We start from the raw sequence: 23,338 nt of genomic DNA on the forward strand, positions 1-23,338 counted from the left end.
ATTCCTCTACTGAAAGGGTTATTGAGCCCTGCAACAAGCTGCCGAGGAAAGTGGTGGAGTCACCATCCCTGGAGGTATTTAAAAAATGTGTGACACTGGAGGACATGGTTTAGTAGTTAACTTGGCAGTGCTGGGTTAATGACTGGACTCGGTGATCTTAATAGTCTTTTCCAATGTAAACAATTCTATGATTTTGTGATTCGGGGAGAGGGATAATTTTGAGAGGATTCATTAAAGAGGTATTTATTTATTTTTTTTTCCATTGTACATGCATCTAAGAATACTTACATCTCCTTAGCACAGTAGCACAGAATGAGATTGATGAGAAAAGTGTAATGGTTGTAATAAGATCCTTTGCGTATTTATATTGCTGTGATTTGTGCTGTTACAGGGGTTTAAGCAGTAAAATCTTCTGTATTGTTGGGTATATAGAAATAATACCAGATATTAAGTCCTGTAAAAAAGGTGCACTTGCTGGAAAATTTTAAATTGTTAAAAAAAAAAAGTAATTGTATTTTAAATTGTAAAATGGAATTTCAGTGGTCACTGTTGGAAGTGAATTCCTTTCCTGCTTCATGTAAAAAGCTAAATAATTTGGTGCTTTAGAGTGAGGAAGGCTTCATAGCTGACAAAACAGAAGTTGTATTTGATTATCAAATATTTATGGAATTTACCAGAAAGTGAAAATCTGAATCATAGTTCTTGGGGAAAAATAGGATGTAATGCTCAAGTCTGCTGGAAAATGCATGATGGAACAGCACACTTAATATTAGGTTTCACTGTAAAAGACATAAACCGACATTTTTTCTCCCATTATCTGTAAGCTTTAATTTTACGCTATTGTTTCTTTTCCATTGATGATAACAGCTAGGAAAAGAAGTCCTATAGCATTTGTTAAATTTTTTCCCAGGGTGAATACTGGGAAAACGACTGTTGATGACTGAAACACAGGACTAAATATTCTTTTTACCCCCTGAGAAAGAAACAGGCTCTGCCAGGACCCTTTACTAAAGGTGGCAGCCCAATTGACTTGCAGTCCGCTTTCTGTGCCCACATTACTCCATTGGAGGAGCAGGTTGGCTCTCTGATGTGGCCTGCTCAGTTGACTGAGAGCGCAGTGCTGAAACCCTGCCCTTTCTGTGGTGGGGAGATCTGCCTTTGTGTCATGGCTGCGCTTTGCTATGATAAGTCACCATGCAGGTCACCCATAAGGGTGAGCTTGTGGTCCCTCAGATCCTGAAGGTGTTTGAGCTGAGCAATAGCTTGCTTAGTGATATGTCAATTTTTTCCTGCCAAGAAAGTGTTGGAGCAGGTGCAATTTCTTACTCTAGCTTGGTCTCCAGGTACTTGCCTGTGGTTGCTACAGAGTATGTTTTCTGTGTTCATTAAAACCTATTGATCTTAGGAAAGTTCGTGGGATTGATTTCAACTTGGTGCTTTTCAGGGAATTAGTAGTATTTTTAGTAATAACACTCTCCTAATGTGTTCCTGAGAGAGAGTGATGATGTACTGAGGAAGTACAGAGCCCACACAATCAAGTTGCAGCTCTGACCCAACTCTCAAGGTCCCCTTGCCCAGGGAAGCACTGCATGGTCCTGCCGTGACCTCCTGTGATGCCAGAACTGTCTGGGAAGGGTCCAGTAACATGCTGTACTTCCTGCTCAGGAGGGCTTTGGGGAGCAGAAGGCCACACCTGGGGCCACCAAGTTGATGTAGCACTTGTCTTCCCAGTCTGTGGATGAGGAGGGCTGCGGTGTCGCCCTGATTATGCCAGCCAATGGCCAGATTAGCAGTGGCTCTGTGTGACTGCTGGGCCCTGGTGGGAGCTGTTGATATTGTGGGTGCTAACAGGAGATTTGAGTTTATGATAAACCAACAACTGAAGGAAATTATAGTCTTGTGTAGCTGTTAAACGGTATGCTTCCAAATAGGAAGAGGGTTTTTTCGAACTGGATACTGAAGTAACAGAAATCTGTTACAGGTGCAGCTCTTAGAATAGAGTGAAGCTTCACAATTTTTGTAGAAATTAGGGAAGTAGTCCCCAGCGCAAATGTTCCTATTCTTACACCCCATGCATGGAAGTGCACTTGAACACATGTTCCTCACATGAATCCTGCTGCCACTGTGCACATGTTTAGGCATATTGCTGGTTCTGGAAGAATTTTAGGGACTGATTCAGGTAAGCACCAAATTTTTTGCACTGAAACAAATAGACATGGAGGAAAATGGATACTGTTGACAAATGGTGGCATTTGAAACCTTCATGGTATTTGTTCCCAAAATATCAGTACTGTGAATGCTTTGGACTACTAAATGGTGATGGTGGTGTCAGCAAGGGGCTGTTCTTTCTCTTCAGTTCCTTCTCTCCTTAAGTTCTAGCTGCCTGGGACCCATTCTGGGAAGATGTGGTTTCATTATATGGGTCGCAGTACAAGACGGGTGCTACCATGGCATCCTCTGGTCTCTCTCTCCTGGGTAGCACTGCCTCCTCCTTCATTCACCTCCACTCTCCATCTGCTGACCAAGAGTGTGTTTTGCTGGAGAGAAGTGAGAGCTTGTTTGGCCTTCAGCCTCTTTTTGGTCCTCCACTGGAGAGGAGGAGGTTTTTGTAGCTCCATGGCATACCTCTAGTGAAGGGCTTGAGAATAGGGAAGGGAAGAGGCTCTACAATATGCCATAATAGTATCTCTTGACTGGTATCACAGACACCACGAAAGTCATTAATAATTTTTGTACTGTGTCGTATTGCCCGTGCTTGAACTCACAGTGCCGCTGTCACACTGGTGCACCTCCCTATGCTGTCTTATAGTGGTCTCTATCTGCTGGATCTATCTATTCATCACAGACAGTAATGGAAATTAGAATAAAATTCAACTTTAACCCTCTGAACTGTGCAGAGTACAGAAGTATTTAAAAGGCCTGCAGTGACTACAGCTGAAGCGTGGGTTTGTTCACCTAAAAGCAAATAACAGTTATTTATGAAGGAAGCCAGGCTTTGCACAGTTGTGCATGGCTTAAGTCTTAGTGGCGATCATATAAGGTTATTGGGGGAAAAAAGTCCCCCCCTGTATTGCAGAGGGCATGGCAGCACTATTGTGATTGCTTGCATGTATTACAAAGGAAAAAATGTGTGATTTGATGTGCAGCTTTTCCTCTGCATGTTAAGGGTTTATCCTCTCCGTAGTTGAGATCTGTGTATAGCTGTCACCTTTTTATACTGATTTCTAATGATGGATATTAATTTCTTTTTGTTAAGAGATCCAGTAACACAACGGAGGGAAGGCTGGTTTGTTCGCTTTGCTAAAGCGTGCTGGAGGACTGGCTGTGCTGGAGGGATTTGAGACAGCATGCATTATACAGAGCACTGCTGAGTGCACCTTGGTGTGAGGCAGGGGGCTGCCACCATGATTCTCCCCCATCACCCTCTGCTTTACGTAAGCAACCGAGCTGGAAGATCAAAACAGAAAAAAAGTCTGTTTTTTATGTCTTATAGGGTTGGGCTGAAATACTTCCAGTGTGATCACTTCTATTTCATTGAAAAGAAAAACAGGGTTTGTTTCTGTTTTTGAATATGTCTATGTGTCAACCAGTAATACAGTAATCTGATACAGACAGACATATAAGTGTGTATATTCTAATGAACATCTATTCTAATTGATAATGTCAGCTGTCATTTCTGTAGGTATGCTTACCAACAGAACATGTAACACGTTTCTGTTGGATATGCTTTTCTCAAATGAAATGCAATTAATTCCTTGTTTGAAGTGGCCACCAGGTGTCATCAGAATGCTTTTATTTTTATTAACTTCTTTTCTTTAGAAGCATATGTACACTTTGTATTCTTTTCTGGAAACTTTGTTAACCTATCACACAAAAAAACCAAAGTCTTTATGTTACCTGTTCATGGAAAAAGGCACACAGCTTTCAACCGAACTTCTTGAATAGGCAGCAGATGAGGAAAACAGGATGCACAACACTGAGAAGCATGTGCATATATACTCAGATTACTACACACATTCCTTCCCCAGTAATTTACATGGTGATAAATACAGTAAGCTAAACCATGTGGGCCAGATTTGCCTTCGTAGAATGTTATTAAAGAGCTACAGGCAAGGCAATTAAAATTAGATAGAAAATACAAGTATTTAAAACATTTTAAATTTCCCTTTCCACTTTCTGCCATCTTCTTCCCTTGATGTCTTTTTCTACAGTTTTTGTGTCCTGATTTCACACTGAAAGTGTTTGGTTTTGCTATTTTTAAAATTTTTTAAAAATTCAATACTTATTTTATTTAACTGTGAATTTTTGGCACACTTACATTAATTAATTTAATCCTTCCTTTATTAATACCTTAATTAATACAACCTACCTTAATTTTTTTTTCTTTCTTCCCTGGAAGAAAAAACTTGCAGTTTCTTCTAGTTTTTACTTCTTCAGCTCAAAATAAGGGTTCTTGGTTCTCAGTGAGCAGAGAGCTGGCCATCTGTGTTGGCCCTTTCACCCTTTTCAGCCTGCTCAAGCTGAGTTAGTAGACAAATGTGTTCCAGGCTGTGATGATGGAGGCCTCTTGTTGTTTTCTGTGTATTATGGTAGTATTAAACAAGGGGCCAACAAAGCCATCCTTTTTTGTCTTTTGGTTTTAATTTTGAGCAGCGTTTGATGGAAATTTGGTAAGTCTTCACAAATATTAAACACCAGAATAGCCTCCAAGGAAATTCATACACCTTATGTCTTAAAGGAAAAAAGAGTCAGGGCATCTAGGAGCAGTTTTCTAGGGCAAAATTTTCTGGAGTAAAAGTTTGCAAGTAGCAGCAATTTCAGCTTTCTTTTATCTTTTGCTGCCAAAGTGCAGGAAGAAGTTAAGACTTCCAACTTTTTTTTCAGGTGGCAATGATAGTGCCTATGTATTTTCTCTGATAATTCCAGTATGGTCCACTGCATGTGGGAGGGTACTACAGCCAACAGTAGAAAGGGATTCAATTTGCATTTTACTTTTTGCTTCTCTCTAGTTTTAATTGGTGTAGTTGGTGAGAATTGCATCTTACATGAAACCATGTCACTTGGAAAATTCCCACAAACTGCAAGACTTATTACCGTATGTGAAAAATGAATATTTCTTTCCTGGGAGTTTCTTTCCTGGACCTGATGAACTCTCTAAAGTAAATACTTATAAAGTCCTTTTCATAAATAAATGTCACAGTGCTATATGAATGCGGTCTTTCTTGGATCCTCAGAAGTTTGTATTGAATATTTTTATTGCTATTGTTATATGTATACCCTGCTCTGGAAACAGGCGGAATTCTTTGAATTTAAAATTCAAAAGAAGTGGACCTTTTTAAATTTTCAAAATTTGAAAATCTGGAGGTTACTTAACAATTTTGAGGAGATACTAGTGCATATCCTCTCCTTCTCTGTCTTGGATATACATGCCTATTGATTCTGACAGCACTTGAAATGAATGTATATCCATGTCTGTCTTTTTTGACTTCCTCTTCAAAGCTGATCTAGTCAATGGTGACTGCTGCATTTAGCAGTATTTGGCTCTTTCTGAAATGAGTGGATGACCAACTAGGGAGCCTTCCCTTTTAATATTTTTGTTTTTTGTTTTTTGTTATGAATTAAAGAATATGTTCCTTATGCCAGGAATTCACAAGAACTTCCTTTACGTTGCCAATTTCTGCCCACTGGGAAGGACTTTGAGTGGTTTGGAGCAGAAGCAAGCAGGATGTGAGCAGTATAGCAGGGTGTGTTTCCCCATGATGCTTTTAGAGTTCTTTCTGGTGGCTCTGAGGAAATGAAGTTAATGGGTGCAGATAACTCGCCATTTTTGGTGATACACAGGTGATGACTATCAGGGGGCTTTTTATTTTGTTACTTGAACTTTTGTGGATAGATCTATGTTGAAATTTCGAATTCTTTAGTCTTGGGAGTCTGCAGCTTGTTTGGAAGTCTCCTGTGGTGATTTTGCTGTCCTAGGGAAAGGAGTGGCTTTACATAGAAAGCAGGCTAATGATGCAAAGCTCAAAGTTCCAGCATTTTTGAGCTGCAAGGGAAAACAAATATTCGTAATGGATAGTATCAAATACTCCTCAGAAAATGGTGATCTTTGTTCCATTTGAACCAACAACTGTACTGTCTCCTGTATTCCATTATTGAGGAGACTTAGCTTGGATTAGTCTCTCTGAAGGGAGTGAGGTAACTTTGTAAGGCCATGAGACAGATGCATGATTTGATTTAGGAAGGATGTTGTGCCCCTGAGAAGATGCTTATTTGACACAGAGGTTGTATGTTGAGATGAATTCACATTCAGTTTTGTGCAGGCTACTTAAGGAACTTATTAAAATGATTTTGCTTCATTGTATCTATGATTTCATTGAAAGAATTAATTGAAAAGGAGAATTTTTACTGGAAAAAAATGAAACTGTTTTCCATATGTCACATCCTTTACAAACACTGCAGATTGGGCATTGAATACTTGGAGACAATAATACTGTGACTGAGAAGTGCTTTGGGATTAGCATAACAAATAATAATAAAAAAAGGAAGTAGAGTTTAGTACTTGTAAATGTACTCTCTTTGGATTCTTCTGTACACATCCCTACCCCTTGGCATGTGACCAAAAAGAGAAGTAAATAAAATTGTATTGAGCATCAAGTTAAGGAATTCTGTAGTTTAATACAGGTTTATGGATGATCACTAAATTATTTGTCCTTTTGATCTTAATTTAAGATTACTACTTTCTAAATTTCATTTGAGGATTAGGGCAAAGCAAGTCTTACATTGAAAAGCTGAACTGCACTGTCTCTACCTTTTGGTATAGAGACATCATATATTGGTTTTTTGGACCAGCAGAAAAAAATTAGAACATTCAACTAAAATGCTCTCTACTTCCATCACAGAAAAGAGCTTCTGTCCACAAATGACTGATGCTTGTGTATAGAACTGTAGCAGACACTATATCAATATACAAAAAAGCTTTGCACAAAGAATACAAAATCTGCATTGTTATCAGGTAAAAAATGGTGGTGGCAGCTCAAGAAGTGCTATTTTTTGAATTTTTTTTGTATTTTCTTCTTTACAGGTAGTGAGATGGTGCCGAATTTTGACTGTGGGGTATCTTTTAAATTACTTTAAGTATTGAAACAAAAGCTCCATGATTCTGATGATTTGGAAATCCCATGGGATGAAAGAGGAGGATCTTTAGCTATATTGGTTTATGTAACATAGCCAAATTACCGTGTATTATGTACTTGCAATTTAAGAATGTGTGTTTCCTAATATATTCGGTAAAGATTTGGATATTTGGACTATGCAAATGCAATATACGTAACATAAACATTTTGCTTTTGAAGATCTTAAAAACATGTTTCACTTCTTTCGGATATTTAGAATCTTACTGAAGAAAAGCATTATGTTATAGTGCCTATTTCCAGTAGAATTACTGAGCTCAGCTTTTTCTGCACAAAAATTTTGAGGTCACAACAGGTTTCTTTCCAAAACTCAGGAACAGCAGTGTGCTGCAAAGAACCTTAAAATGCATTAGGTAATGTATGACTGTCTCCAAGCAGAAGAATTTGTTAACCTGAAGCTAATGTGGCAAATTAATTTTTGGTCATATCTTTTAAGAATCTGTTCAGCTATACTTGATTTATATGAACATTAACAAAAGATTTATGTTACAAAAAGTCAACCCACTTTTGAGTTAGAACAGCTTCATTTTGAACATCGAATACCATGTTAAGAGAGTGCTGTTTGACAGAACTGGCTTTTAAACTATGGAAATCCTGAAGATTTGGCTGCTGTCTGCTTAGCTTGGGTTTGATCCTGTGCTCTGGTCTTCTGCTGTGTTGTACCTGGCAATGCCATCATTGCAGTTTTGGACCCTATATAAATCCTTCCTGGTTTATTTATGCAATACATTAAGTGATTATGTATCCTTGCACTTTAGGTACTTGTTACTTGTAAAAATGTAACCAGATGATGCTTTAGAAGATGAGAGCTTGCATCTTGCATTGTTTTTAGTCTTGTTGGTCCATGAATAAGGTAGTTCAAGAGGTATGCTTCCCTACTCCTGCTGCTGTACAAGTTTGCTAGCATTACATTGCTATGAAAAGGCTTACTCAGTCATCCTAATAAGTAGGAGTTAGACTTAAGCATGTGCTTAAGCTGCTGTGGCTGCAGGGGGTTACTTGTTACATCTAGAGTGTGTTCTTAGATTAATTTAATGAAATTCCAGATGCTGGTTCTTCGCTTGTGATGATGATCCCTGTGCCAGACTCAGGTTTGATCCAAGATTAATTTTGTAAAAAGAAACCCATTTAACTGTATGCGGTCACTGCGACTGTGCAGACTTTGAGTGCTGTTGATGCCTTCTGTACTGCATTGGTTCCTCTATATTACACCATTATATATATATATATAATACCAACTGCAGCCTAGCCCTTAATTAGTGTGGTGGCTTTGATGAGAGCAGAGGTGAATTGGCTTAGGCAAGCAGAGGATTAGGACCACCCAGATTTATGACCACTTTGTTCTTTGCCATTGTCCTCCTGCCTTGGTGGCAAATCTGGGAAGAGGCTTTTGGGAGAGAAGCTTACAGCAGAGGATGGCTCCTTTTGCCTACAGGAGGCTTATGGTATGTTGAATGCTTTTTCAACTAGTGATAATCGTTCATGCAATAAATCCATGCAGGAAGGAGCCCACAGCTCCCTTTGGGTGTGAGGCACAACTTTGCCATCAAAGAAGCTGAAGTATGTGCTTCTGAAATTGTGTTAGAGGCGCAGCAGTCTTAACTAAGCAAAGATTGCAGCGGCAAGAAACGGAGACATGGTTCAGTGCTGTGGTCTAGATCTTGTGTGAGATGTGGAACAAATTGCTGACTATGGTACCAGCAAAAGTAGTGACAGTAGCCGTTAAGTGTCTATCTCAGATGTACTTTTGTCCTAAAGGCAACTTTAAGAGAGAGCTAATAGAAATTGGAGGCTATTTAATTCCTTAGATTAACTAATATAGAGGTAATTTTACAGCAGCAACCATTGTTGTTTTCTTTCATAGAGAATTCTTTCTGGATTATGGCTTCTTGCAGGTGCAGGCTCCCACACTGTGATATTATGACACACATTATATGGAGGTGGGACAGAGGCAAATCTAAGTCTGGGAAGGGTGTGCAGAAACTCAGATGTGAGGTAGCTATGAAATTGGTAAAGGTGTATCATTAATTGTTGCCACACCTAGCCTGCTGTGCAGCTGAGGAGCCTTGATAATGCCTACTAGTTGTGGGGGTAGATGTGACACAGTTGACTTCATTAGGAGTACTGCCTATAAATGGAACAGAGCCCATCCGTGGTCTGCCTGCTAGGAGTTTGTCATGAAATGAAGGCAGAGATAATTGTCTCCATTCACTGATAACTTGGAGAATTGGGAGAATTAGGCAAGAAGTCTGGGGTGTAAGGCTCCTTAGCATATTTGTATTACATATGTGACTATTTTAATTTCATCCTGAAGTTATTGGCAGCACCTATGAGACTTATGTTTTGCATTTTTCACTTGTCTAGCAACTAGTTTGTAGTTCTGACTACAAATGGTTTACAAAGATAAAATAGAGGAAATACATTTTTTTTTCCTAAGCACTTGAAAAATCCATAATTGATGCAATACAGTTGAGTGGAAGACAGACTGGACACCACAACTGAGATTGCGATCTGAGCACAAAGCAGGATGAACTTCTATTGAAGAGTTTGTGAAAAAATGCCAAGAAACCAGGCTAAACCTGCAGAGACTGTATGCACATAATCAACCGTGTTTTTTAGATGTGTGAGTGGCTGGTGGAGGTGAGCTGAATTTGCATGGGAGTGGCAGAAAAGGCCACACTTTTGTTGATGGAGAAACCTCTAATTACCCTGATACAACCTTTAATAGTGGAAGTGTTCAACATCAGTACTAGTTCACTGCTGGACAGGTTTTCTGATAAATCTTATGGTCTTAGAGGAAAGTATCTTATAAAGAAGATGGAGAATTGGTTTGAGATTGCAAATTGTCACAGCAAAGAAAAAGCTGCTGTTCTTCCCCAGGCCATGCAAGGAAGGGAAGAGTAGCCAGGTCTCAGTGGTGGGGTGGGAACCTGCTGTGGAAGTGCAGCGAGGGAAGGGACTCTTTGCTGTGTGCAAACATTTAAGCATGAACTTGTGACACTGATCACTGAAATAACTTGATATTTTGCAAGTTATATAAATAAACTCGTACTGCAGTTAAACAACATAATTTTAATCCAGTCTTTTTTCTGTATCCCAAACAGTGCTCATAAACCTTTTTGGGGTAAGCTTGCACTTCAGAAGCTTCTCTGGTCCTGCTATTAATTGCTGTAGTGTTTTTGAGCGTACAATATGCTGACTTATACGAGCTGAGAATATATATCTGACTGTTTTAATTCTTACTAATTGTGATAATTCCTCTCATAGTTTAGTGAACAAAGAAAAATAATAGTGTATAAAAATCAGAAAACTACAGTTAGAGGAGCAATATTTTGATCCTCCAAAAGGCTATTGTGATCTGGGGATGGTTATTCTCTTGTTATTTAGGTATAACTAGCTTGGTATGGGTTTGGTCAGTGCTTTAGCTCAATGAGCAACCTACAGTTGAAAAACTGTTCAATGTATTCAACTAATGTGCACTCAATTCCTTAGGGGCCTTCCATAAATTATTCTTAAGCAGAAAAACACTTTTTTACTTCCCTCGTCCAACTAATTTGAATGTATTTTCTCAGTTTAATCCTTTCTTACTTTGTCCTCAAAATTAAGCATAATTATTTTTTTTAGCATGTACTTGAATGGGTTTTTGTACCCTACGTTATCTGTATCAACATTGCAATTACTTAATCTTGTCAGGAAGTACTTACAGTTGTGGTCATGGCCTCATTCAATGAGTAACTGAACAAAAAACTGAATACTTGGATCTGCAGCAAATTGATGTTTAAATCATAGTGTAAAGCACATAGATAAACATTTAGTATTTAATCATCTGTTAAAATGAAATGCATTTTCAATTCTCAGTTGCTTCATATCAAAATGAAAAGGTAATAAATGTCAAGATTTGATTTCCCACCCCCATCCCTCTTATAAACTGTGTTGGTAGCATCAGTTTTCTAGTGGTGACATCTTTTTGGGAACAGGAAGGTCACACTGGACAGTTGAGCCAAAGCTTTTGGTAGCTGGATTTGGATTGCTGGAGTTTGTGCTGGGTTTCAAAGGTACTGCGCTTTTCTGCACTGCTATTTCATGACTTTTTTTCCTCCTCCTCCTTCCTCCACAGTTGGGAAATGAAATTTTACAGGGTATTATAGGAATGATGGGATGATACTTGGGGCATAATCTTTTAGAACATGGCTCTATTTGTGTTTTCCCTCTTCAGCAGGTAATCTAAGCCAAGGAAGGAAAGCGAACTGCATACTTACAATGTTTAACATTTATGTTGACTTTGTTTTGATTGTTGTTGTGTGATTGTTATAAGTCATGGTTATTTCCTCCTTGGAGCTTTTAAATTTGGGAACCTGCATTTCTAGTTCAGGAACAGTTAAACATTCCATGACCAATTCCCTGAAAGCTTTTAGTATTTTGTGCGCTAAATATGCTTCCAGAAACAAGGTCAGGCTTGTCTGCTCAAGTTTAAGTATGTAATAGATTACTTGATTACACAAAAACTATTGAATCTGGTGCTTGCTGACATGGTGCTCATCACAGTGAGAGCCCTGTAACCAAGTGCCTAGAAGGTGGTTTAGATACCATGCTGAAAATGTAGCCTTGTATCTTTCTTTCTGCCATGATTTTAATTTTCTATACTGCAGGAGTTTTTTTAACTTTTGATTGTGCATAAAAGACTAATAATAACTATTTTGTTTTGTAGGTACAAAGCCAAATGATCTACAATTGATAATATCAATGTTAAGGATGGATGAGGAGGAAAATAAGAAGAGAGATGATGTTGATGAGAATTTACAAGTTGAGTTGACAGGAGAATCCTCCAGAAATACATCAGGAGAAAATGCTGGATGTGACTCTTCATCTCAGCAGAAAACAAGGTTTCTATCAGATGAAGTGTTCGGGGACCTTGAAAAGAAAGGAAAAGAGAATGGCACAAACAAAAGAGCGCTGTCAGGATCACCAAACCTGGATGTTGTTGAAGCAGACAAGCCTGAAAATGTCTCCAGAAAAAGAAAGCAGAGTTCTTCAGAAGACATGAAAGATAGTGGAAGGAAATTACAAAAAGTTTTAGCTGGAGAAGTGGATAGTATGATAGCTGGAGCTGTAAAGAAGGAAGGAGTCACCAGTTGTCTGGGTAGTGACATACTTAATTCAGATATCCTGTGCCTGCATTACGATTTCAGATGTGCTGATGATGATTCCATTCACAAGGAAAATAAACATTCGCAAGAGATATCAGCTACTGTTCCTAATAAGTTTTCTTCTTCAGAAGAAATCAGTGGTGTCTGTACAGTTGGAAACATAGACAAAGATCTTAAAGGCAAAATAAGTGATGAGGGTTTACCTTCCTCCTCTGATATGGAAAAACATAAACATTTAGAAAGCCTCTCTAAACCATCAAAAGAACAAATATGCCCTCATGGCAGTTGCATAGATGAACGTGGTTCAGTGCATATGCATGTTAAGCGACATGAGAAATCCAAGATCTTTTGTTGTGAACTTTGTGGTTTTCAGAGTGCTGAAGAGAGTCTCCTGAATTCTCATTTCCTTGGCAAGACTCATCTTCGACGCCAAAATCTTGCTGCACGGGGAGGTTTTGTACAGATATTGACAAAAAAATCCTTTAAAAACCAACAGTCTACTGCAACCAAAGACAGGAGAGTCAGAGCAAAACTTGGGACCAATAAATTAAAGACAAGAACTGCTGAGGCAAAAGAATTAAGTGTTTGCACTACACTGAAAGGCTCAAAAGTAAGCTTGCCTAAACAAAATGATGGCAGTGAACTTGTTGAAATGATACCATCTTCAAATACTCCCACTGAAAAAACAGATACTATGACAGAAGAAACATTGCTTTCTTCTGGTATACGAGGAAATGATGAAGTTCATACTGAAAAACTAGAAATACCGGGACCATCAGAAAATATCTTGCAGAAAACAGAATTTCCTCTAACTACCAAAAAGCTACTTGACAGTTTACACAGGACAAGGAGATTTAATAGACTGAAACATAAAAGAAATGTTTTCCTGTTAAGGTCTCCATTTGGACAGAGTAGGTCTTTCAGATTAAAAAGGCAGGTTAAAAGAAGGTACAGCTTGTTGGGTAATAGTAAGAGAGACAAGTCTGAAACTCGGAGAGTACACATACAGCATATTTCCAGCACACAACTTAAACCTGGTGATTCAAGCCCTATGTCACATACAGAATTAGAAGCGGATGCTAAAAGTAATTGCAATCCTACTGCAGAAATTCAAGATCTTACTGAAGATAAGCCAAATACCCTTTCTTCTAGCACTGCAGATGCTAAAGATTCTGATGTTAAACTTACTGCTGATCATGGTTCTCTTCATACTTGTACGGATTGTGGTCATGTTTTTCAGAACAGAGGAAGTTTGGAAACTCATGTTGCGAAGCTTCATACAGAAAGGGTCCAGTTTAATTGTCAGATGTGTAGCTATTCATCTGGAGTCAGGGAAGACATGAAGCAGCACTGTCAGGACAGTAAACACCAGATGGGTGATTGTAGCTTTGATTGTCAGCTCTGTTCATTTAGCACCTTGAATGTGATCAACCTTCAAAGCCATATGAGTGAAGTGCATAATATGTCCCATAGTTGTCCAACTTGCATTCTTTTTTTTCAATTGGAAGAAGAGCTGATAAATCATCAAAAAAATGAGAAACATAATGGTTCATTATTTCAGCAAGCTACTCCATTGAGTAACAGTGATCAGACCTTGCAAGCGGTAACTTACACTGACGCAGTATCAAACAATAGCCAAAGACTTGCGAGTGAAATGGAAGTATCAATGCAAGCAAAAACTCCAGACTCTTCCTTCATAAGTCATAGAAATGAACTAAAGCATTCTGTTCTGAATAAAACCCAATTTCAATGTAAAAAGTGTTTTTATAAGACAAGATCTTCCACAGTTCTTACAAGGCACATAAAACTCCGACATGCACAAGAGTATCACTTCCTTTGCAAAGCATGTAATCTTTACTCACTGAGTAAGGAAGGAATGGAGAAGCATATCAAAAGAAGCAAGCATCTTGAAAATGCCAGGAAAAACAACATTGGACTACGTTTTGAAGAATGTATTGTAAAGGTTTGTGTTGGTGTTGGCGGTATTAAACCAGTGGTGGATACTTCCGTTTCTGGGAGTGGAAATACTCAGTTAGATAAAGAAATTATACATGTTTCATCCTCTTCTGTAGAAACCATATCAAGAAATAAGGAAGTTGTTCCACTTGATCAAAGGATTGGTGAAAATGAATTGGTTTTAGCTAATGCACCCAAAAGAGGAAAACTGAAAGGCACTATTTCTAGGACCTGTACCCATTGTGGTCTCTTGGCCTCCAGTGTTACAAATTTGACTGTTCACATCAGGCGAAAGCACAGTCATCAGTACAGTTATTTGTGTAAGGTTTGCAATTATTATACTGTAACCAAAGGAGATATGGAACGCCACTGTGCAACCAAAAAACACAAAAGTCGTGTTGAAATAGAAGGATGTGGAAAACAGAACTCGGAGATCATCGTTAGCCCTGAAGGAGGTAATTTTGAATCCATGATCAAGAAGGTTAACAGCCCTACGCCTGCCTTGTATGAACATGTTGAGGATGGTGGCCAGTCACCAGATTTGGAAAATTCTGTCTTAGATAATCAGGAAGTTGAGCGAGGAGATACTGAGCTAAAAGTTATAAATGCCAGTAGGCTACCAGATTTGCAGCCTGCTGTCAATCCATTAAATATAAACCAATGTGTACCTCTGGAACCAGCAACAGTTGCTCAAGATGGTGACCCAAGATTCCAGCGAAGAACAATGGGTGCAAATGACAACAAGTGTGTACACTGCAACTTTATTGCTCATTCTGCTGCTTCTTTAGAGCTGCATGTGAAGCGAAAACATACAAAACAATTTGAATACTACTGCATGGCTTGTGACTACTATGCTGTTACTCGCAGAGAGATGATTAGGCATGCAGCAACAGAGAAACATAAAATTAGAAGAGAATCTTATGTTTGTTCTTCTTCTGGGGAGGAAGCAAATACAGCAAATATTGCTAAAGAAGGCACTGCTTTGCCTCAAGAGGAGCATCGTCACACTGCAGGAGAATCAAAAACTGTTTCAGGTGAAACAGAATGTGCCAATGATGCAGCACAAAGTGATCATATGAGTAAAAGCTTGACTGAGTGTACTGTCTTAGATGAAAATACATCTCCAGGAACCCCTAAAGATGTCAGTTCCCAAAATGCAGTAGGAGATGAACTTCATGAGGAGTCTAAAAATGGAGGAGAAAACCTTTTTTGTGAAGGATTCCAGCAAACTCCTCAGAAAGATAAAGTTGCTGCACTTTCCAAGGAAGAATCAGTTCAAGAAACAGGTACTTGTGAGGTGCAGAAAAGGAAGCATGGCCAGGAGCTGCTTAACTCAGATGATGATTGCACTGCAGAAAATCAAAATAGATCAAGCAACACAAACTTGAATTCAGGAAAAGGCGAGGAAAGCTTGGAAGAAAATAGCGAAAACTCCGAAGTAGAGTGTAGAAACAAAGACAGTCTCAAAATAAAATCACTGAAGAAAAATAACCCACTTATGCTAAGTCTTCCAGAAACAAGTAGTGCAGTAGAGCAATCAAATTTTTCTGGAAACATTGGAGAAATGGTACAAAATATACATAGTTTAGATGGTGACAGAAGTTTCAGAGAGGATCCTACTGGGGAGGAGGAAGAAGCCCTTATGGAAGCACAACATGAAGCTGAAGTAACTATAAATAACAATGTTTGGGAGGCAGATGGCTCAACAGCTGAAGGCATGCAAGAAAGTAGTAATGAGGCTTTAGGAACAATTATCAGTGGTGATGATAAAGGAAAGGCAACACAAAATTTTGGCAAGTTTGATTCTTCTATAGTAAGGTTAAAAAGTCATCAGGATGGGGAGGCCACTGACCAGTCTGCAGAAGGACAGGTGCTGGGTGCAGTGAAAGCTAATGAGCTCACTGTGAAAACAGACACTTCACCAAGTGGTGGGAAAAAGAAGAAGTCAGAAGGAATTTCCCTTGGGGAATCGACACGTATTCGCTGTGATGACTGTGGTTTTCTAGCAGATGGTTTGAGCGGACTAAATGTTCACATAGCCATGAAACATCCTTCAAAAGAAAAACATTTTCATTGCTTACTCTGCGGAAAATCATTTTACACAGAGAGCAACCTTCACCAGCACTTGGCCAGTGCTGGGCACTTGCGAAATGAGCAGGCAAGTGTGGAGGAGCTGCCTGAAGGAGGCGCAACCTTTAAGTGTTTGAAGTGCACAGAGCCCTTTGATTCGGAGCAGAGCTTGTTTCTCCACATCAAAGAGCAACATGAAGAGCTGCTGCGCGAAGTGAATAAATACATTGTGGAAGACACTGAGCAAATAAACAGGGAGAGGGAAGAGAACCAAGGCAATGTCTGCAAGTATTGTGGGAAGATGTGTAGAAGTAGCAATTCCATGGCCTTCCTAGCTCACATCCGTACCCATACAGGTATGGAATACTCTCTTTGCAAGTGATCTCTTTCAAAGAGAGTGAATTATGCCATTGTTCTTTTTCTGCTTGTTAATTTCTTTAACATTTCTTATGAACTGGCATTCGTATTGCCTGATGAGCCCCTGATGAAATTCAAAATTACCTAAAGGGGTATGAAAATACAATAATCAAAGGGCAGAAAATGTAAGAACATTTTAAGTGCAGTCACCCTTCTGCTTTTTGTTTCATATAGAGAGATTTTCTTCCTTTTAATCTAAATTGTAACCATTGAGTGGTTCTTAAATTTATGTAATGACGTGGTGATGTTTGAGAGAACAATTAGTTGGTCTTTCTAATTTTCTCTTCCTTGCACTTGTTTAATATCCAAATTGTTTATTTAATTTCAATTCAATGAAACTTTCAGCATTACATAATGTTTCAGGATAGACATTTAATATTACATCATTCCTAAATAAATACCAATAAGAAGCAACAAGAGGTTTTTGTAGAAATGAGTTATAGGGATTGGAATTGGTCATCCTTTTTGGAAGGTGGTGTGCAGTGCTGATGGGATGGACAGGGACATAGCATCTGATTTAGTTTCTGCACTGATCATACTTTCAATTCATTTTTATGTTTAATTTTAAGTGGAAAATTTAAAAACATTTCTGTAGAAAAATGCATAAGCTGCAGTTCTAAATTTATGTAAAAATTCAGTGCGATGTTTCTATAAACCTGCCATACATTCTTTATTTTAAATAGACAGCTTTTCTAAATCACTGAGCTCTGCTTAGACAAGTGGTGTCTCCATGGTTGAATTTATGAGTGGATTTGAATAATAAATTCACATTTCAATGAACATATTTTCATTAAAACTGTAAGGTTTATTTTACTGTACTTTTAAATAATGGCTTATTATGGAAGCTATAGTTTAAATTCATGCAGTATTTGAAACTTAGTGCATGGTTACAAGGAAGAGAACAAAAAGGTATGAGAAAAGAAACATAAAAGAATGGTAATTCCTGACATAATCCTAAAATAGTTTTGTAAGGTTTTTTTATGAAAAGGCAAGGGCGTGACTGGACAACAAATCTTTAAATTAATCTTGGGGAACATGGACATTGTATTTCAAACCTTTCAAAGTATTTTACTATAACTGCAGTATTCATGTATACCAATAACTCACATACTTAATACTTTCAGCATTACTTCTGTCCTGTCAATAACATAGTTATCTGTATTGCTTCTGCTAATATCCAACTTTGAATGCAGTGTTAAGTCTTTAGAAGGATGCTTGTGTTCACATGGTCAGAACAGCTGTATAAGCCCTTAATATGCCCTCTTACGGCAGATAAAACTGAATAAAACTAAGGGGGAGGATGCTAATGGAGCTCTCTTTAGAATTCTTTATGCAACTGTCTGGTCAAGACATGTTGCTTATAATTGATGTGTCCATTACTTGAATTCTCTTGTAATTATAGTCAATAAGTCTTGTAAATGTGTTAAAGCTCACTAAAAGCATACAAATTCAAGAACAGAGTAAGGCTAATAATTTAAAATAATCAATGTAGGCATTTCAGCACTTAATTTCCCTTGTGTGTTGATAGCTGATCATTCTTAATCCATTAAGATTTATTTAGTCGTTTACAATGCAAAATAGGTTTGCACTGGTCACTTGTGCCATTTGAAAATGTCCACCAGGTTAAGTGCAGAATGTAGTCCATTAGTCTTCCTTGACTGTATGTATTAATTGCATTTAAAATCAAGTTAATGTGGATGTGAAAGTGAGGTAACTATCAATATATGACAAAGCAACCCTACTTACATAAGTTACATCATTGATTGTAACATTAAGTAAAAGTTAGTGTACTTTTTAACATCTTGTGTGTAGGACTTATCATGGAGTATATTTTTATTGTGCTTTCGGATAGCACTAAATATGCAAAGCAGTAAAAGAATACGTTTAATTTTGCAAGTCACTTTTTGGTGGTGCGTGCAGAGGTATAGAAGGGTTACAGAATGGAGTTTTATCTGCCCTCTTTCTTACTGCACCCTTAAATGAAATGCTTTTGTTATTCTTTGCTTATTCACATAAATAGTAATGCGGAGATTTTTATTAATAGTTAATGGGAAGAAGTCTTTCTCTTCTAATATGTATTTTCATATTTGTGGTTTTCTTTGTGTCTTATAGAACCCTTTCTTCCAATCTATATCACAATGGATGCAGTTTAATAAGAAACAAATATTTTTAGGTTATTGGAAGTGGTGGCAGAGGGAAATGACCTACTCCACCAACTGTATATACACTGGCTTGTAACATTGATGAGGCAAATTACAGTATTTCCAGTTTCTCATCTGTTCAAGGGTAACAACAGGTACATAATAGGAGGATGGCTGCACATTTTCCCATTTATTTTTCTGATTATGTGCTTTTAAAAAGATCTTTCTTCAGCATCTCCATGTGCATAAATATATATGCGTGTATGTGTGTGTAGCCATGCCCAACTCCTTGCCTTTTTTTTTAATTGAGTAATTAGTGATGGTTTGGGTTGGTGGGGGGAAGGGAAGGGAAAGTTTTACAAAGATACAACTAATGATTTCCATTAATAGAAAAATAATGTTTCAAAATACCATTTAATAACGTAGGAGATTTTCGCATTGCAAATGAAAGGAAAGCTTTGCTAGAGAGGACATAACAAATAAGTCCATCAAATGTTGACAAGTGAAAATGAGGAAGTGTAAAGAAGAATAAAAGGAGTAGTAGAGGTGGAAGACTTTTTAGTTCGCAATTGATGGAGGTCCCATAAACTTAATTAACAATCAACATCTGAGGAAAAATCACCTGCAACCACATCATCTTTGTTTCTTTTCTTGTCAGATTTCTCCGTTAATGTCAGTTTTGTCCAATGTAAGTGTGGTATCTTACTCCCATGTCCTAAACATAGGAGGAAATGGTACGATGATATTTCATGTGGCTCTGCCCACTTTGTATTGGGCCTGAGCTAGGAACACGGCTATGCCTGCAGGTGCAACGATGTTGCCTTTGGCTGGCTTAAAGCTGAGACAGTGAATTCTTTCTTACAGCTTTGGGTCTGTATTGTCCTAATGTAAAGTGAAGAATATGAACTTGAGTCTTTTGTTATAAAACAGTAGCATGGTTTGTGTCTGCCTGATTAGAACTCTTAAATTTAGTCTTATTTTCAGTTTGGTGTGGTGGTGGTTTATTGTTTTTACTTTTTTGTTGCTGTTGTGGTTTTGTTTTGTTTTGTTTGTTGTTGCTTGGTTGGTTTGGTTTTCCCCTAATTCTCTTGTTAAGAGTCTTATTGTTTACTGCTACCATCAGAAAATGTACACTTATTTTCTGTGCCATAAGTTGTGGGTAAAGTAATCCTGGTTTTGTTTGGTTTTGTTTTTTTTTTTTTTAACGTAATTTGGTTGAAAAGATGCTATATTGAAAGTATTTTTATCATTTTTCTGAGAACTAAAAGCTAAGTGTGAGTCTAATATATGACATTAACACAGCATAAGAGAACTATGAAAGTTTGTGATAAGTATGGCTAAGAAATGGTTTATTGCTTCAACATTGTTTCAGATAGCTTTATGGCAAATACAGATTTTATTTTTTCCCTGTTAGTTTAACTCTTAGTCTACTGTCTTCATTTTTGATATAAAATTTTGGGTTACTCCATTCAAGAACATACTGGAACAAATTTGGCACCAGCAACCTAAAAGGGAGATATGCTCCTTTTATTTTAGGTGATAAGTACTGACGAGCTTGCCTGCACTTGAATTTTCATGGAGTTTAAATGGAGATGTTAACAGATATTCAGCTCTGGATCTGAGGAAAAAAAATCAAAAACCTTCAAGGCCTCAGTGGTTTTTGGATGAGAGCAGTCAACAGAATAATACATTTCTGTATTGTCAGCACACCATAGCCACAATTGGTCTTAACTCAAGTTCTACACAAAGGAGTCATGTAAATGGAAAACAGCAAAGGTCTTGCATGGAAGCCCTGTGGGACACCTGCAGTAACAGAATGAGGGACGAATTTACAATTTAATCAGTTGGAGAGAAACTAAGGGAACATAGGATTGAATCCACATGGTATTTGGATTCTATAAGAAAAAGAGCAGTATAAACACCAATAGATTTAAAAAAATCCTCTCCAACTGTGGTCTTGATGTTATTAATTGTGCAATTAAAGATCATAAGTTTAAACATCAACTTTTAATATTCTTTTAATGCAAAGATAGGTTTTTCTTTATTTGCAGGGATATCTTTGTAGAATGCAGTGTTGATTTGAAATGTCACCAAATTAATGATTAATTTAGTTTTATCAGGATCATTTAAATAAACTGGGGTTTTTTTAGAGTGATGGATAGAATATGATTGCTGTGAGCTGCAGTCTGAACCTGCTTTTGACATTTAAACATATAAAGCTGACTAGATATAACCATTGAGGTGCTAAATATATTTTACATCTCCTTCCAACAGTAGAAATGGAAGTATTAAGAGATCTGGCTTCATTGTCATTGAGCTGTGAAATATTCAACCTTGTCTGCCAGTGCTTAGTACTGTTGACTTTTTTATTTCAGTTAGAAGATTAAAATTAAATGCTTCATTTTTCGTTAGCTTTTGGGAATTAAATTGAAATTTAAGACTAAAAATTTTTACTAAGATCTTCAATTTCACCAGTGCATTCTTGGAGGATGTTCTGTTTTCAAGGGCAAAGCAAAAAGGTTCATTGATCAAGTATGATATAGTGCAACATTTTTCTTATCAGAACTCTTTATGTATATTTATTAAAGATCACATATTTCATATTATGCTTAACTGTATTGGAAGAAGTACTTCTCAAAACATATATTAAACATAATATGAAGACTCTGTGACCATATTGTACTTACTTTTAACTGCAATTCCAAGGTTTTGATTTATTGATTTAAGGATTTAGTGGTCAGAAAATTGTAAAGTGCTACTAGAATGGTGTTGCTGTGTAATAACATGGAGACTGACATGTGCCCAATTTAACTATGTCAGTAAAAAAATAGTTTTTCCATCTTGAGAGAGGATCACTGTTAATTAAGATAGACAAATAATTTGATTTTTTTCTGAACTGATGGGATACAAGAAATAGGCTGATACTTCTTCCTTGGAGAAATAATTTCAGAGTTCTTTGGTTTCCAGCAGACATTTAATATTAAAGTTTGTTCTTGAAATAAATAATAGCCAAAATGTCAATACTTCTGGTTTGCAGAATAATCATAAATTCTTGACCATAAAACAGTCATAAAGGCATAATATTTTATCCACTGTATATTCATACATTGCATGCCATTACAATAGCTAGGTGATGAATCATTTTCTGTGTGTGACAGAACAAATCTGAAATACCAATGCTAATGTGAAATCTATTCAAAGTCGGAAGACTTGTAAAATTACTTTACTTTGCTTAAAAAACAAGTGCATTTTGCAGTTTACACCGATACCAAGCCTCTTTAAGACCATTACCTGGTCCCCATTTGGAAATGGGGAAAGGGGTAGAACAACTTCTGCCATCTTGTTGAAGTGTTATCTACCTACTATATTGTCCTCATTTATTGTATTTTGTGCGGTGTTTAATGATAAGAAAAAGAACAAATTAAAAGTTAAGAGAGTATTTTCTGTGTTGTTGAACTTTAGGAAACTTGAGTGAGTAATTTATAGTGTATACTGTCTGTGTCCTAGGAGTTACAAATTTATGTACAAGATACTTTTTTTTATTAGGCAAAAATCTCAAACAGGTTAAATGTGGGATAGGCTTTTTAAAAGGTTATTTTTTCTCAGGATTTTTTATTTCTTTAACCGTGGGTGATATTTTATTCTAATTCAACTCATATCTTATGCTAAATTTTACTTAGGATCAAAGCCATTCAAGTGCAAGATATGCCACTTTGCAACAGCTCAGCTCGGAGACGCCAGAAACCATGTCAAGAGGCACCTTGGGATGAGGGAATACAAGTGTCATGTCTGTGGGTGAGTAAATTGAAACAGTCTCCACCATGGTTAACCAGGAGAAGAGCGCAGGATATGCATTGTTTCAGAGTTGAAAACTGTGATGTGAGCAAGAGTGGCTAAAATTATGCATGCATATCCTCCTTTCCATTGTTATGGTAAATTCCTTAAATACAGTTATGACATTCTTTTCCCACTTCTAATCCTGCACTGAAGATGAGCAATTTTATGGGCTACAAGGTCAATTTGAACCTGTAATCTGTAAATTGACTAAATTATAGGATGTTCATTCACATTGCCAGGGAGAACTGTAAATTCCATTTAAAGACATAAAAAATATATAATATAGACTTTACTGTGTGGGTTTTTTTCTTTTGCTATACTGTTATAATTTTAGTACCATTAACAGATTTCTGGACTCCATTAGGGTTTTCATTCTTTACGAAAACAAAACAGAAGACAGGTTTTTCAAACAAAGGGATCTAAAATATTGCAGGCATAAGACTTAAAATAAATTGAAGTCTTTTATGTATGCTTGTGTTCCTGTTTGTTACCCAAAAAATCTTGTTTTTCTTTTTACAATCGTTATTTCCTCAGAAGGATCGTTCATAATGTTTAATTGTCCTTCAAATGTGTTGCATTT

The 23,338-nt window shown here is 37.3% G+C and overlaps 1 protein-coding gene across 4 annotated transcripts in view; it reads left to right on the forward strand.

Moving 5' to 3' along the window:
• The window catches only part of ZNF407 (zinc finger protein 407), a 338,348-nt gene that overhangs the window by 13,548 nt on the left and 301,462 nt on the right, over positions 1–23,338 (forward strand). For 3 of the 4 annotated variants that reach the window (XM_027678430.1, XM_027678459.1, XM_027678450.1), the window contains exons 2-3: positions 11,899–16,719; positions 22,602–22,716. In XM_027678430.1, coding sequence (XP_027534231.1) covers positions 11,934–16,719; positions 22,602–22,716 — 4,901 coding nt within the window. In that variant the 5' untranslated portion in view covers positions 11,899–11,933. Of the gene's footprint in view, positions 1–8,567; positions 8,636–11,898; positions 16,720–22,601; positions 22,717–23,338 lie in introns of those variants that run through there. The other variant, XM_027678441.1, reaches the window with a different exon arrangement.

Source organism: Neopelma chrysocephalum, unplaced genomic scaffold, assembly GCF_003984885.1.
Source record: "Neopelma chrysocephalum unplaced genomic scaffold, ASM398488v2 Primary Assembly neopelma1_22b, whole genome shotgun sequence".
NCBI classification, from domain to species: domain Eukaryota; kingdom Metazoa; phylum Chordata; class Aves; order Passeriformes; family Pipridae; genus Neopelma; species Neopelma chrysocephalum.